This window comes from Oryctolagus cuniculus, chromosome 21, assembly GCF_051225735.1.
Source record: "Oryctolagus cuniculus isolate XC-2025 breed Fujian yellow rabbit chromosome 21, ASM5122573v1, whole genome shotgun sequence".
Taxonomy (NCBI): domain Eukaryota; kingdom Metazoa; phylum Chordata; class Mammalia; order Lagomorpha; family Leporidae; genus Oryctolagus; species Oryctolagus cuniculus.
Window position 1 is genome coordinate 19,611,425 of NC_142887.1, and position 14,709 is coordinate 19,626,133.

The 14,709-nt window shown below is 48.3% G+C and overlaps 1 protein-coding gene across 2 annotated transcripts in view; it reads left to right on the forward strand.

Annotated features, from left to right (window-relative positions):
- The window catches only part of CCDC60 (coiled-coil domain containing 60), a 190,618-nt gene that overhangs the window by 123,681 nt on the left and 52,228 nt on the right, over positions 1-14,709 (forward strand). For both annotated transcript variants that reach the window (XM_051826621.3, XM_089323258.1), the window contains exon 5: positions 10,681-10,788. In XM_051826621.3, the coding sequence (XP_051682581.3) occupies positions 10,681-10,788 (108 nt within the window). The remainder of the gene's footprint in view (positions 1-10,680; positions 10,789-14,709) is intronic.

The window sequence follows — 14,709 nt, forward strand, 5'->3', positions numbered from 1 at the left end:
CTTTCCCCGGCCCTTCCCGGGTTTGCTGCTGTTTCCCCCCACCTCCGTGGGGGAGTGGCACACCACCAGCCGGCTCTCTCAGGGGTTGCTCAGATGTTCCTCAGATGTTCCTGGTGCATGTTGTCTCTCTCCTCCTTTATAGTCCTCTTCCACCAATCCCAACTCTGCTGCCCACACGCCGAGCACGCTGCTCTCCTCCAATCAGGAGCAGGATCAGCTCCTGCAGCTTGTTAGTCGAATTGGTGAGGCAGCTGTGTAGAAGTTGTTTACTCTTTCTCAGTGCCATATGATGGGAGATCAGATGCATAGAATTAGTCTTAGCAGTTCCAGTAATTTAGTCTAGTATTGGTTGCTCTCCACAATTCCCACGTAGCAGTGCCTGTGTTCAGTACCCAGTTCCAGCTCCCAGCTCTCAGCTCCCAGGTCCCCTGTCCTGCTAAGGCAGACTCCAGGAGTGTGAGTGGTGATGGCTCAAGTAGTTGGGTTCCTGCCACTCTCTTGGGAGACCTGGATGGAGTTCCTGGCTCCTGGCTTTGCCCTCCTTGGCTGTCGCAGGCATCTGAGGAGTGAACCAGCGGATGGTTTCTGTATGTCCATTTTTCTCCTCTCTCTCCATCTCAAATGATTTGTTTAAAAAATAGGCTTTGGCCGGCACCACAGCTCAATAGGCTAATCTTCCACCTCGCGGTGCCAGCACACCAGGTTCTAGTCCCAGTTGGGGCGCTGGATTCTGTCCCTGTTGCCCCTCTTCCAGGCCAGCTCTCTGCTATGGTCCAGGAGTGCAGTGGAGGATGGCCCAAGTGCTTGGGCCCTGCACCCCATGGGAGACCAGGAGAAGCACCTGGCTCCTGCCTTCGGATCAGCACACCAGCCGTAGCAGCTTTTAGGGGGTAAACCAACAAAAGGAAGATCTTTCTCTCTGTCTCTCTCACTGTCTAACTCTGCCTATCAAAAAAAAATATAGGCTTTGCATTTCTTATAACGTCCCCTGGAAGCACACAGTGCTGCCCAGCCCCGTCGTGGACACGCCCTCGGAAACCAGGGCTCGCTCGCTGGCGTTCAGATCGTCTGGGGTGGGAGGAGCAGACACCTGGGGAAATGCACACTCCTGAGCCTCCCCTGTTCACCTGGCTGAGCACACTGAGGCCTAGGTCAGCTCTGCAGTGAGTGCAGACGGCTTCTTGTCCATCTCCCTTCCCTGCCCTGGGAGGAGGCGGAAGTCCTGACCTTTGACTGCTCTATCAGGCTTGTTGGAGGCGTCATCGTCATCATCATCATCACCACAGTGGGTGCTGGTATTGTTTGTCATGCCCTAGACCCAGGCTTAGCAAACTTTGCCTTCAAGGGCCATGCAGGAAGTCTTCTAAGCTTTGCAGACCAGATGCACTCCCTTTGCGTCTACTTAAGTTTGCCGTTATAGCCTGGGCTCTACCGTGAGGGTTTGTATGCCCTGTGTTCCACTAAACGGTTATTTACAAAAACCCACGCTGTTGGAAAGCTTGGGTTGCATTGGATGGCTGGTCAGGAGCCGATGGCTGTGTCACAGGTCCCCTCAACCTGGGGCGGCTCAGAACAGCCACATAGCATCATCTGCAAATCTACAGGTTGGCTGGTCGGGCCAGCTCCGTGATCCTGAATGGGTCTATTAGGTGTGGGCGCCCAACTGATGGGTGCGCTGGAGGTTGGCTGTCCCAGGATGGGCTCACCCACGAGTGAGTGGTTGCTTGCTTGGTTGGCTGAGTGACCGGTGGTGACTAGGATAACAGGGCGGCTCTGACATCAAGCAGGCCAGCCCAGGCCCGTTCCCATGGCAGTGAGTGACCACTGCAAGAATAGGCGCCTCCCAGAGCCTGTTGACGCTTGAGCTAGGAAGGACGCGGTGGCCTTCCCGCACACTGCTGACTCAGCAAGCCCCGGAGCCAGGGCTGGAGAAGGGGCTTCCCCTCCTGCAGGGGAAAAGGGGCAAAGTCACAATGAAAAGTGTGTACAGCAGGCGGCCCCGGGGAACAGGCGCTGTCTCATCAGTCTCCTGCTGGGTCAGCTCTCAGGTCCGTGGTCACTGCCAGCTAGGAGCCCACTCGCCCTCCCTCAGCCCCAGTGGCTCAGGTCCCATGCTGGCTAAGAGTTCTAGTGTGGGCACCAGTCCATCCAGGGGGAGACCCCACGTTGAGCTGTTCGCCGTCTTCCCCCAACACACACAGCCTTTTGTGAGTGTGGACAAAAGCAGTGTCTGCAACCCCCACCCCCACCCTCACCCCATCCAGGGTTGCCCTTGGCCAGCAGCTTGGGGGGCTGGAAACGACCTTGCAAATGTTCTCTGACTTCCCTTAGCAAAAGGAGAAGTGCTGTCTCCTTCCAGGAACGCCTCCGCCCACTGCCCCTCGGGTGGGCGCAGCAGGCAGGCGTGTCCACAGAGCGGGCTGTGCAGCTGCGTGACCGCGGGTGTCCACCCAGACTCCCGAGTTCAGGGCTCTCAGGAGCCTCCCTGTTCTGTTTTTCTGCCTGCTACACCCGGCCTCCAAGAAAGGAAATGCTTTCTTTGTAACTTGGTAAAAGTCCTGACACGGGCTCCTCGTGAGAAAGAGCCGATTCCCATCAAAGCGCGCTTCCGGGGACGGTTTCCTCTTTGGCCTGTTTCCCCATCGGTTAGATCACCGGGTCTGAGGCCAAGAAAGAGGTCCAGGCCCACGGGACGAAGCCCCATCCTGCCGAAGCAGGAGGCCTCCAACGTTCGGCCAGAGACTACGCGACGTGGTTAAGAGCACAGATTCTGGGCTCGGATCCCAGCTCAGCCATCTGCCGACTTGTGCGGCCCTGGACAGGTTACCTGGCCTCTCTGCCTCTGGTTCCTCATCTGCAGAACCTCCTCCCAGGGTTTGATGAGGATGGAAGTAGGTCACAGATGTTAAGCACTCACTGCGGTTTCCGGCCCTGTGTTGGCCTGTTTTCCATGGCTATTACATAACACACGGCATGCGTGCGTGTGTGTGGGAGGGGGTGTCATGAAGAAGAGAGCTTTGTCTGGCCCAGGCTCGCTCTTTCTGTGGGAGCTAATCTACTCCCAGAAATGAGCTTTTGTCAATTCCAAGAATGGAGCCCCCATGACTGCACCACCTTCCGCTAGGCCCCGCCTCTTAAAGACCCACTACTCCCGGGACAAAGCTTCCAGCACAGGAACCTTCGGGAACACACTCGGACCACATCCAAATCCTAGCAGGTGCACAGTAAGCACTCCTCGAGAAGAATTTGCTACTACTGCTATTATTATTATGTTGTTGTTACTACCCTTCACACCCCCGTGGCTCTGTGTCCTCGGATGAGAACTGTGCCTGAGCTATCAGCTCAGGAAAATGTCAGATGGGAACTCCTGCATTCCCGTTGTCTTACACATCTTCCATCTATTAACCAGAGATGTGTTGGGTCCTGCAGTGTGTCCCACAGTGAACAACATGCTGTAGCTTGCAGCCTCACAGACTGGAGGGACAAGCAAATGGGTAGTTCTTACAGAACAGGGACCCAAGGTGAGGGGTCGAGGGGTCACGTTGTAAGGATGCTTTAGAAACCCCCATGGAGGGAGCCTAATCTGGACTTAGGGCAATCACACAGGGCTTCCTGGTGGAGGTGATGTTTGCACGGAAGTCCGATCGCTGAGGGGCAAGGGGTTGAGGGATGCGTATCAGGAGCAGAGAGCAATGCTAAGCTTTAAACCTCACTCTGAGCCTGTGAGGGAGATGCTACCATTGCTGCCATTTTACAGATGAGAAAACTGAGGCCTGGGGAAGGGAAGTGACTTGGCCAAGGCCACACGGCCAGTAAATGGCAGAGCTGGGATTTGAAGGCAGGTGGTGCCAAAGACGAAGGCGATGAGCTGGAGTAACTGAGGGGCATCTTGCCGAACTGCAGGTGGGAGCATGAGCAACAAGTGGGAAGATTGCAGATTGGAGAGGTGGACGGGGGACCCATGTGTGTCAGTGTGCATGTGTGTGAGTTTGTGATTGTGTGTGTGGCTGTGAGTTTTTGTGTGTGACACTGTTAGGTCATGGTGTGAGAGTGAGTGACATGTATGTGAGTCATGGTGTATGCACATGTGACAATGATGGTGTGTGAGCATGTGACTGAGACATGAGTGTGAGTCACAGTGTATGCATACATGTCAATGTGTGTGATGGTGCATGAGCGTGTGGCATGTGTGTGAATCATGTATGAGTATGTGAGACACAGTATATGCATATGTGACAATGTGTGATGGTGTGTGAGCGTGTGGCATGTGTGTGAATCATGTATGAGTATGTGAGTCATAGTGTATGCATACATGACAATGTGTGTGGTGGTGTGTGAGCGTGTGGCATGTGTGTGTGTAAGTCATGTATGAGTATGTGAGTCATAGTGTATGCACACGTGACAATGTGTGATGGTGTGTGAGCGTGTGGCGTGTATGTGTGTGAGTCATGTATGAGCATGCGAGTCATAGTGTATGCATACATGACAATGTGTGTGTGATGGTGTGTGAGCATGTGGCATGTGTGTGAATCATGCATGTGTATGTGAGTCACAGTATATGCATATGTGACAATGTGTGATGGTGTGTGAGTGTGTGGCATGTGTGTGTGTCATGAGTCTGTGAGTCATAGTGTATGCATACATGACAATGTGTGTGTGTGATGGTGTGTGAGCGTGACTGAGATATGAATGAGTGTGTATGAGTCACAGCGTATGCATACATGACAATGTGTGTGTGAGAAGGTGGTGGTGTGTTACTAACAGTGTGTGTGTGTGTGTGTGCATGGGCTGTACTTACCATCACAAACACCAGAAGGCTTAGATATAGAAGTTTGTGTGTCGCATTTGGGATTCAGGCAGTCCGAGGTCAGGGCAGGCCCCTTGTGTGGCCTCCCCAACACCCCCCAGGCTTCAGACAGCCGACTGGCCCCTGGGTCCCCACGTGGCCTCTCTGTGTGGGCAGCCCTGGCATCTCTTCCCATGGCCACGTCTCATCAGGACGCTGGAGAATTGGATTAGGGCTCTGTCAAAGCTTCACCTTAACCGAAGGCCCAGACTCTGTCCCCACACAGCCACAGTCCAAGGGACTGGGGTCAGCGGGGAAGCCCATGGTTTCAGGAACTTGAGGAATTTTTTTCCTATGTTCAATTGACTTTATACACATATGTTTAACTCTGTTAAGAGTTCAACAAATAGTATGGAAAAAAAAAAAAAACCTGTTCCTCAACAGTCAAGAGAAGGGATGTTCAAGTCATTGCTTCTCAAAGTATCAATTTCACTTCTACAGATTGCCATTTAGGTCCTCTATTAGTTATCACAGGTCAGGGAGAACATATGGTATTTGCCACCTTAGGACTGGCTTATTTCACTAAGTATGATGTTTTCCAGATTCAGCCATTTTGTTGCAAATGACGAGATTTCGTTTTTGTTTTTACCACTGTGTAGTATTCCATGGTGTACATATCCCATATTCAGTCTTCAGATGATGGGCATCTGGGTTGATTCCATGTCTTAGCTAGTGTGAATTGAGCTGCAATAAACATGGCAGTACAGATAACTCTTTCATATGCTGATTTCATTTCCCTTGGGTAAATTCCCAGGAGTGGATGGCTGGATCATATGGTAGGTCTATATTCAGATTTCTGAGGTATCTCCATGCTGTCTTCCACAGCGGCCATACCAGTGTACATTCCCACCAACAGTCGATTAGGGTACCATTTTCCCCGCATCCTCGCCAGCATTTGTTTTTTGTTGATTTCTGTCTGAAACCTCATTGTGGTTTTGATTTGCATTTCCCTGAAGGCTAGTGATTCTGAGCATTTTTTCATGTGCCTGTTGGCCAAATGGATTTCCTATTTTGAAAAATGCATATTTAAGTCCTTTGCTCATTTCTTAACTTGGTTAGTTTGTTTTATTCTTGTTTTTGATCTCTTTATATGTTCTGGTTATCCTTTATCTGTTGCATGGTTTGCAGATCTCTCCCATTCTGTCAGTTGCATCTTCACTTTGCTGAGTGTTTCTTTTGCAGTACAGAAGCTTCTCAATTTGATGCAATCCCATTTGTTGATTTTGGCTTTGATTGCCTGTGCCTCTGGGGGCTTTTCCAAGAACTCTTTGCCCATGCCAATGTCTTGCAGGGTTTCCCCGATGTTCTCTAATAATTTGATGGTATTGTGTCATAGATTTAGGTCTATAATCCATTTTGAGTGGATTTTTGTGTAAGGTGTAAGATAGAGGGTCCTGCTTCATACTTCTGCCTGTGAAAATGCAGTTTCCCCAGCACCATTTGTTGAAGAGCTCTCCTTGCTCCTGGGATTGGTTATAGCTCCTTTGTCAAATATAAGTTGGTTGTAGATGCTTGGATTGATTTCTGGTGTTTTTTTAAGATTTATTTAGTTATTTGAAAGTCAGAGTTACATAGAGAAGGAGAGGCAGAGAGAGAGAGGTTTTCCATCCACTAGTTCATTCCCCAAATGGCTGCAGCAGCCGGAAGTGTACCGAACCAAAGTCAATAGACAGGAGCTTCTTCTGGGTCTCCCACACAGGTGCAGGGGCCCAAGCAACTGGGCTATCTTTTACTGCTTTCAAAGGCCATGGCAGAGTGGGATTGGAAATGGAGCTGCCAGGACTCGAACTGGCACCCATATGGGATGCCAGCACAGCAGGCGGTGGCTTTACCCGCTATGCCACAGTGCCGACCCCTTCTGGCATTTCTATTCAGTTCCATTGGTCTGTCCAGCTGTTTTTGTATCAGTATCATGCTGTGTTGATTATAACTGTCTTGTATTATGTCTTGAAATCTGGTATTGTGATGCCTCCAGCTTTGTTTTTGTTGTGTAACATTGCTTTAGCTATTCAAGGTCTCCTGTGTTTCCATATGAATTTCTGCATCATTTTTTCTATATTTCAGAAGAATGTCCTTGGTATTTTGATTGGTTTCATGTTTAATCTGTAAAATGCTTTCAGAAATATGGGCATTTGGATATTCTTCCAGTTCATGAACATGGACGATTTTTTCTTTTTCTTTTTTTCTTTTCTTTCTTTAATGTTTTGTAATTCTCATCATAGAGATCTTTGACACCCTTGGTTAAATTTATTCCAAGGTATTTGATTATTTTGGTAGCTATTATGAGTAGACTTGATCTTAGGAGTCCTTTCTCAGCTGTGGCATTGTCTGTGTATACAAAGGCTTGATTTTATAACCTGCTACTTTACCAAACTCTTCTATAGAGTTCCAAAAGTCTTTTGGATCCCCTATATATATATGGAATCATGTCATATTCAAATAGGAATCCAATTCAAATTGAATTGGATTCCTTCCCAATTTGAATCCCTTTGATTTCTTTTTCTTGTCTAATGGCTCTGGCTAAAACTTCCAGGACTATACTGAATAGCATTGGTGATACTGGGCATCCCTGTCTGGTACTGGATCTCAGTGGGAATGCTTCCAACTTTTCCCCATTTGATAGGATTCTGGCCTTGGTTTTGTCATAGATTACCTGGATTGTATTGAGGAATGTTCCTTCTATACCCATTCTGCTTAGAGTTTTCATCAAGAAAGGGGGTTGTATTTTATCAAATGCTTCCATGCATCTATTGAGAAAATCATATAATTTTTTGTTCTTTAGTTTGTTAATGTGATGTATCACATTGATTGATTTGATTTGTGAATATTGAACCATCCCTGTATACTAGGATGGCTACACCAGCTGTTTTTTGGTTTCTGTTAGCATGGAGTATCTTTTTCCATCCTTTCACTTTCAGTCTGCATGCATCTTTGTTGGTGAGATGTATTTCTTGTAGGAAGCAAATAGTTGGTTTTTTTTTTTTTTAATCTATTCAGCCAGTCTGTATCTTTTAACTGGAGAGCTGAGGCCATTTACATTCAAAGTGACTATTGATAAGTAACAACTTGGCCCTGCCATTTTTCAATAAATACTCCTATTTTTACTTTAGATTTCCTTTGTACTTTTACTGAGAGATTTTTCTGCCTTTACTTTCTTTCATAGTGATGACTATGTTTCTGTGTGCAGCACATCCTTAAGGATTTTTTGTAAGGTTGGATGAGAGGTGAAAAATTCTTTCAATTTCTGTTTGTTATGGAAGGTCTTTATTTCACTTTCATTCATAATTGAGAGCTTTGCAGGGTACAGTATTCTGAGTTGACAGTTTTTTTCTCCTAAGACTTGGAATGTACCTGGCCATTCCCTTCTAGCCTGTAGGGTTTCTGATGAGAAATCTGCTATGAGTCTAATTGGAGATCCTTTAAAAGTCATCTGGCGATTCTCCAGTGCTCATTTTAGAATCTTTTCTTTATGTGGATTGTGGAGAGTTTGACTACAATGTGTCGGATGAAGATCTTTTCTGGTCCTGTCTATTAGGAGTTCTGTGTGCTTCCTGTACTTGGGTGCCCCTTTCTTTCTCCAAATTAGGGAAGTTTTCTGTTGTTATTTCACTATAAAGGCCTTCTAATCCTTTCTCTCTTTCCACGCCTTCAGGAAATTCTAGAACCAGTATGTTGGGTCATTTAATAGTATCCTGGAGATTCCCAGCAGTGTCTAATTTCTTCTTGTTTTTGGTCTGACCTTGTAGTTCCTGCAATTTATCTTCTCATTCGGATGTTCTTTCTTCTGCTTTTCCAATTCTGTTCTTAAGGCTTTCCACTGCATTTTTTATTTGTTTGATTGAATTCTTCATTTCTAAGATTTCATTTTGAATTCTCTTTATGATCTTAATTTTGTGGGAGAAATTTTCTTTCATGTTCGGATTTCATTAGTTTGTGCATTTGCCTCTGATTACTTCTAAGTAACCCTATGATCATTTTTTTTAATACCATTTCTGACATTTGTTCAATCTCTTCATCATCACAGTCTAATACTTAAGTGTTGTATTCTTTTAGGGGTGTCATGTTGTGTTCCTTATTCTTGTTTCTTGAATTGGTACATTTATTATTTGGCATTTGTGGAGATATTTGTTGGTTTCTTTGTTTTTTTCACTGTGGCAGCTTTTGTCTTTGGACTATACCTCCAAAGATTTTTAAGATTTTATTTATTTATTTGAAAGGCAGAGTTACAGAGAGAGAGAAAAACATCTTCCATTCGGTAGTTCACTCCCCAGATGGCCAGAGCTGAGCTGATTCAAAGCCAGGAGCCAGAAGCTTCTTCCGGATCTCCCATGCAGGTGCAAGGGCCCATGGACTTGGACCATCTTCTGCCTTCCCAGGCCATAGCAGAGAGCTGGATAGGAAGTAGAGCAGCTGGGACTCAAACTGGCACCCATATGGGAAGCCAGGCACTGCTGGCGGCAACTTTACCTGCTACACCACACAGTGTCACTGTTACCCGCCCCTCCTCCTGGATCACAGTTATACAGGAGGCATCTCATATCTTGTCCGTTACAGTGTTACAAGGAGGGTGACAGGCCAGGACCCCACCTTGCTTCCAGGCAGCTGTTTAACCCTCTCCTGACCACTGTGTTGGTCACACACATCCTTGCTGTGTAACCTCGGGTAACTCACTTCCCCTCTCCCAGCCTCAGGTGTCTGCTCTGTTAGAAGAGGTGGGAACAGGACCCCCTCCCACGGTCATTGCGACTGCTCCGTGGGCTACTCAGACCCCATCCTGGACCCCTGAGCTGCATAACCTTGAGTAAAGCCACCATGCCTCACTGAGCCTCAGCTTCCCTGTCTTTAAAATGAGGATTCGTACCCCTCGGGGTTGCTGGGAGAATTAAGCCATGTGTAGAGACTACACTAGCCAGTGCCTGGCTTCTTGCACACAGCTAATGCAAGGTGCCTGCACAATCAGAAAATGTCAGGTAGACATTTTTTTCTTTTTTTTGAGAGAGAGAGAGAGAGAGAGTGTGTGTGTGTGTGTGTGTTTCAAAGATTTATTATTTACTTACTTGAACAGCAGAGTTACAGAGAGAGAGAGGTCTTCAATTGCTGGTTCACTCCCCAAATGCCCACAACGACTGAGGCTGGACCAGGCCAGAGCCAGGAGCCAGGAGCTTCTTCCACATTTCCCTCGTGGGTGCAGGGGCCTAAGGACTTGGGCCATCTTCTACTGCTTTCCCAGGCCATAGCAGAGAGCTGGATTAGAAGTGGAGCAGCCCAGACTTTACCCTGCCGTGCCATAGCACTGGCCCCTCTCTGTTTTTATTCAACATTCAGCTGCCTTTTCAAGCAAAGGACTCGAGGATTTAATGCATGGCCCAGTCACTGACCTGTTTTTTAAAAAGGTGCAGTTAATATATTCATTTCCCTGTGTTCTGGACTTTTTGCACATTCAGTCTTACTAGAGTAACACCCATAGGATACTAATTTCTTCCACTCTTCTCATTTGCTTGAGTAAAGACCCCCACATTGTCCCTGTCCACCCTATTCCCCGTAACTGGCTCAGAATTGAATCCCAGCCCTGCCACCTGCTGGCCCACAGACCTGGCATGGCTTCCTTAACTCCTCTGAGCCTCAGGGTGCCCATCTGTAGAATGGGTCTGATGAACACCTCCAGAGTCCGCTGCAAAGGTCTAACGGGATGATCTGTGCAAAACCTATACGCGTGCCTGGGGCGTGGTGCCGCTCTCTGACCAGGAGCCAATGCAGCGGCCACCTCCGTGGCATTCCCATGAAGAGCGTAGTTCTAACCGGGTGCTACCGGGCTCCCTCTTCTGTCCTTGCAGTGAGCCCCTCTTCCGCCAGCTCTGTGCCCTGCACTGGCTACTGGAGGCCCTGACCATCGACCACACCCACCACACCATGAAGCCGCTGATCACCTGCTGGAACCCAAAGTAAGTTGCACCCTAAGCCAGCAGCAGCCTGGCAGTGGGGGTGGGGCTTCTATTAGGGCTTTTCCTCCTTGTGCTGTTTTTGGTGGGTGGGCGGCCGTAGGAGTCCTTCCGTGTGCTCTGTGGGATCCAAACAGGGTGAGCTGGAGGCAGCACATCCAACACACATGGCTGCCAATCATGTGTGTCTCCTGAGCTGGAGGCGGTGCACCCACATGTGACAGCCAATCATGTGTCTTGTTCCCCTGGCTCTCGTCAGCTCCTCATTCAGGGACTTCCTGATAGTAGCCCGAAGTGGATCAGAGGTGGGGAGAGTGCTTAGGCCACGGGCACTGGCCAGCTGTGGCGTGCTGGACCCCCAGCCACACATCTCTCTGGCTCTCTTCTTGGGCTGAGTCTTCCCCAAGACAGCTCTTTGCTCACTCTTCTTTGTTTCCTCTTCCTCTCTCTCCCTTTTATTCTTCCCTTTCTCGTGGCACTGATTTTCTCCTTCCTCTCAAGTTGTTTGGGGGTATTTTGGGTCTGTTTGGGGTTTTAATACAAGAGGATATAAAAAAAAAAAAAAAAAGCCATGGAGGGAAGGGGAAGAGAGGAGGTTGGGTAACAGGCGCCCAAGCACAGTGGGGCAGACGTCAAGGTTCTGTGGTTCACTGGGGGTGACTATGGCTCATGGAGATGTAGAATGTTCTGGTTGAGAATAGGAGCAGGGGAGCTGGTAGGCTCCCAACACAAAGCACAGATAATGCAATGTAGAGGCCTGGCATGGGTGGTTGAAGCTGTGTATATGTGTTGAAAAGCTGCTTTCTACCCCTTAAGAATGTGCAAGTCTTAAACGGTCATTCAGAATTTAAACATAGGGCGTTGTGGTGCAGAGGGTTAAGCCACCACTTGAGAAATCTGCATCCCACATCGGAGTGCCAGTTGGAGTCCCAGTGCCTCCACTTGCAATCCAGCTGCTTGCTAATGCCCTCTGGGAAGCAGGCAGTGGTGCATGGTTCAGGTGCTTGGGCCCCCATGACCCATGTGGGAGACCCAGATGGTATTCTGGCCTCTTGGCTTCAGCCTGGCTGACTTACTTGTTACCAGCTGAAGCTCTCTCTCCCCCTACCTCCTTCTCCCTCTCTCCCTCTCCCTCTCCTGCTCTGCCTTTGAAGTAGATTAAAAATAAAACATCTTATTTAAAAAAAAAAACACACACACAAAATTTTAAGATAAATTTTTAAAAGTTCATAGAAGGCCAGCGCCACGGCTCAATAGGCTAATCCTCCACCTAGCGGCGCCAGCACACCGGGTTCTAGTCCCGGCCAGGGCGCCGGATTCTTTCCCGGTTGCCCCTCTTCCAGGCCAGCTCTCTGCTGTGGCCAGGGAGTGCAGTGGAGGATGGCCCAAGTGCTTGGGCCCTGCACCCCATGGGAGACCAGGAGAAGCAGCTGGCTCCTGCCATCGGATCAGCGCGGTGCACTGGCCATGGCGGCCATTGGAGGGTGAACCAACGGCAAAGGAAGACCTTTCTCTCTGTTTCTCTCTCTCACTGTCCACTCTGCCTGTCAAAAAAAAAAAAAAAAAAAAAAAAAAAAAAAAAAAGTTCATGGAAAATGCAATTAAAAGATAACCTTTATTTTGTTACCCCCAAAAAATCCTGAAATCCATGCCTATGAGAGATCTTTAAAAGATTCATGAAAAATGTGTATTATGAAAATGCAGTGCATAGGTCTCAAAAAAATTTACACCAAAGCAAGTTATTTTCAGTTCCATTTCCCCACAAGCTTTCTGAAGTCCCCTCGTATTTGAGTGACTATTTCTCCCCTTGGACCCAAAGGAGGACTTGGTATTCAAGTCCCTGGTGCAGCTGGGTCCAGCACGCATTGTCTGGGACCCAGAAAAGTGTGAGAGGAGCGACTGCATCAGAGGGCACGGCTCATGGGAAAGCTTTGAGGCCACAGTTACAGGAACCACATTGTGCACACAAACCCCAACAGGAATGGACATGCAATGACACTGGTTCTTGTTTTTGTTTGTTTGTTTGTTTGTTTTTGGACAGGCAGAGTTAGACAGAGAGAGAGAGAAACAGAGAGAAAGGTCTTCCTTCCATTGGTTCACTCCCCAAATGGCCACTATGGCCAGCACACTGCGCCGATGCGAAGCCAGGAGCCAGGTGCTTCTCCTGGTCTCCCATGCAGGTGCAGGGCCCAAGCACTTGAGCCATCCTCCACTGCACTCCTGGGCCACAGCAGAGAGCTGGACTGGAAGAGGGGCAACTGGGACAGAATCCGGCGCCCTGACCGGGACTAGAACCTAGGGTGCCGGCGCCTCAGGCGGAAGATTAGCCAAGTGAGCCGCGACACCGGCCAACACTGGTTCTTTAAGCAGTCAGTTTGTCTATATGAAGGGGACCACAGCAAAACCAGGGAACATCTCTGCCTTGAGGAACCTGCGCTGGGACATCAAGGCTGCGTTAAAGGTGTGAGCTGCCCATCCACAGTGCTGACACTGTGACATGGACCCCAGCCTCCACTCACAGCCCCACCCCCAGGGCAACGCTCTCTTCTTCACCTTCCAAAATCCTAAGCCGTAAGCAGCCCCTTCCTCCTGGAGACCTCTGTCACCCATCCCCCAGCACCCCCCACAAGCATCTCCTCTCGGCGGGGCCCGTGTACTCCACCCCCGAATACGGCCAAGCACATAAATCCTGCATCTGTCGACACGTCCACAACTCCGATTGATTCAGTGTTGTAGGTTGGAATGAATTTAAAACTGTAGTTTCCTTTGAAAGAGTGGCTTACAAAATTTATATCTTTAAGCAACAGAAATCTATTATTTTTAATGGAAACTCCAGCAATGTATGAGGTTTTGGGGGTCCCTCCCACTGGATCCCATCCCCGCCACAGCACCCAGTCAACTCTAAAATATCTGTAACTCCCAGGATTTGTTTGAAAACCATAGGCTTAACACATGTCTCATGAATTATTTATCTTTCTTTAAAACAGAGCTGCTCAAGTCCTAAGTGAAGTCAGTGCATTCTTATGGAGATTTTTTTTTCTAAAAATCCACCATGTAGAAAAGCCTTTTCTCTCCTCAACCACCCCAAAATTCCTTTCTAAGAGAAAACTCCTTTTCAGCCCTATGGGGTGTCTTTCCAAATCTTTCTTGTTTCTTTTATACAGATAGACTTTTTTTTTTTTCAATTTATTTATATATTTGAAAGGTGGCATGACATGACAGAGAAAGAGCCTCTGTGCCCTGGTTTACTTCCCAAGTGTCCCCAACAGCTGGGGCGGGGCCAAGCCAAAGCCAGGACCCAGGCCCTCCATCCAGGTCTCCCACATGGCTGGCAGGGGTCCAAGTACTTGGGCCATCTTCTCTTGATTTCGCAGGTGCATTAGGGAGCTGGACTGGAAGTAGAGCAGCCAGGATTCAAACCGGCACTCCCGTGGGATGCCACCAGAGTTGCAGGCAGTGGCACCACAGCCCCAGCCAGTAGATGGGGTTTTTTGTTCGTTTGTTTTTAGCAGAAATGGAATCTGCAGCCTGCTCTTCACACAGCTTTCCCAGTGATCTGTGGCCATGAGGGTTCATGCAGATCTTGCACATCTTTAACCAGGAGCAGCGGGCTCTGTTCTGTGAAGGAGGTGCAACCTAAATCCCCCTTTGTCTACTGACAGACATGGATATCATTCCCCAGGTTTTGACTTCCCAAGCAGGACTGCACGGAACAGCCATATACATGTATTTTCTGCCCAGCTGCAAATGTTTCTGTCATTGTCAAGACTCTGAGAAATGGGAATTGCTAGGTCAAAGCAACATTGATTTTTCTTTGCAGTTAATTGCTTAGATTCTAAGAAACAGCTCCCTAGCCAGCAGGCTTATTTTTTTATTAGTGGTATTTTTTTTTTTTTTGATAGGCAGAGTGGATAGTGAGAGAGA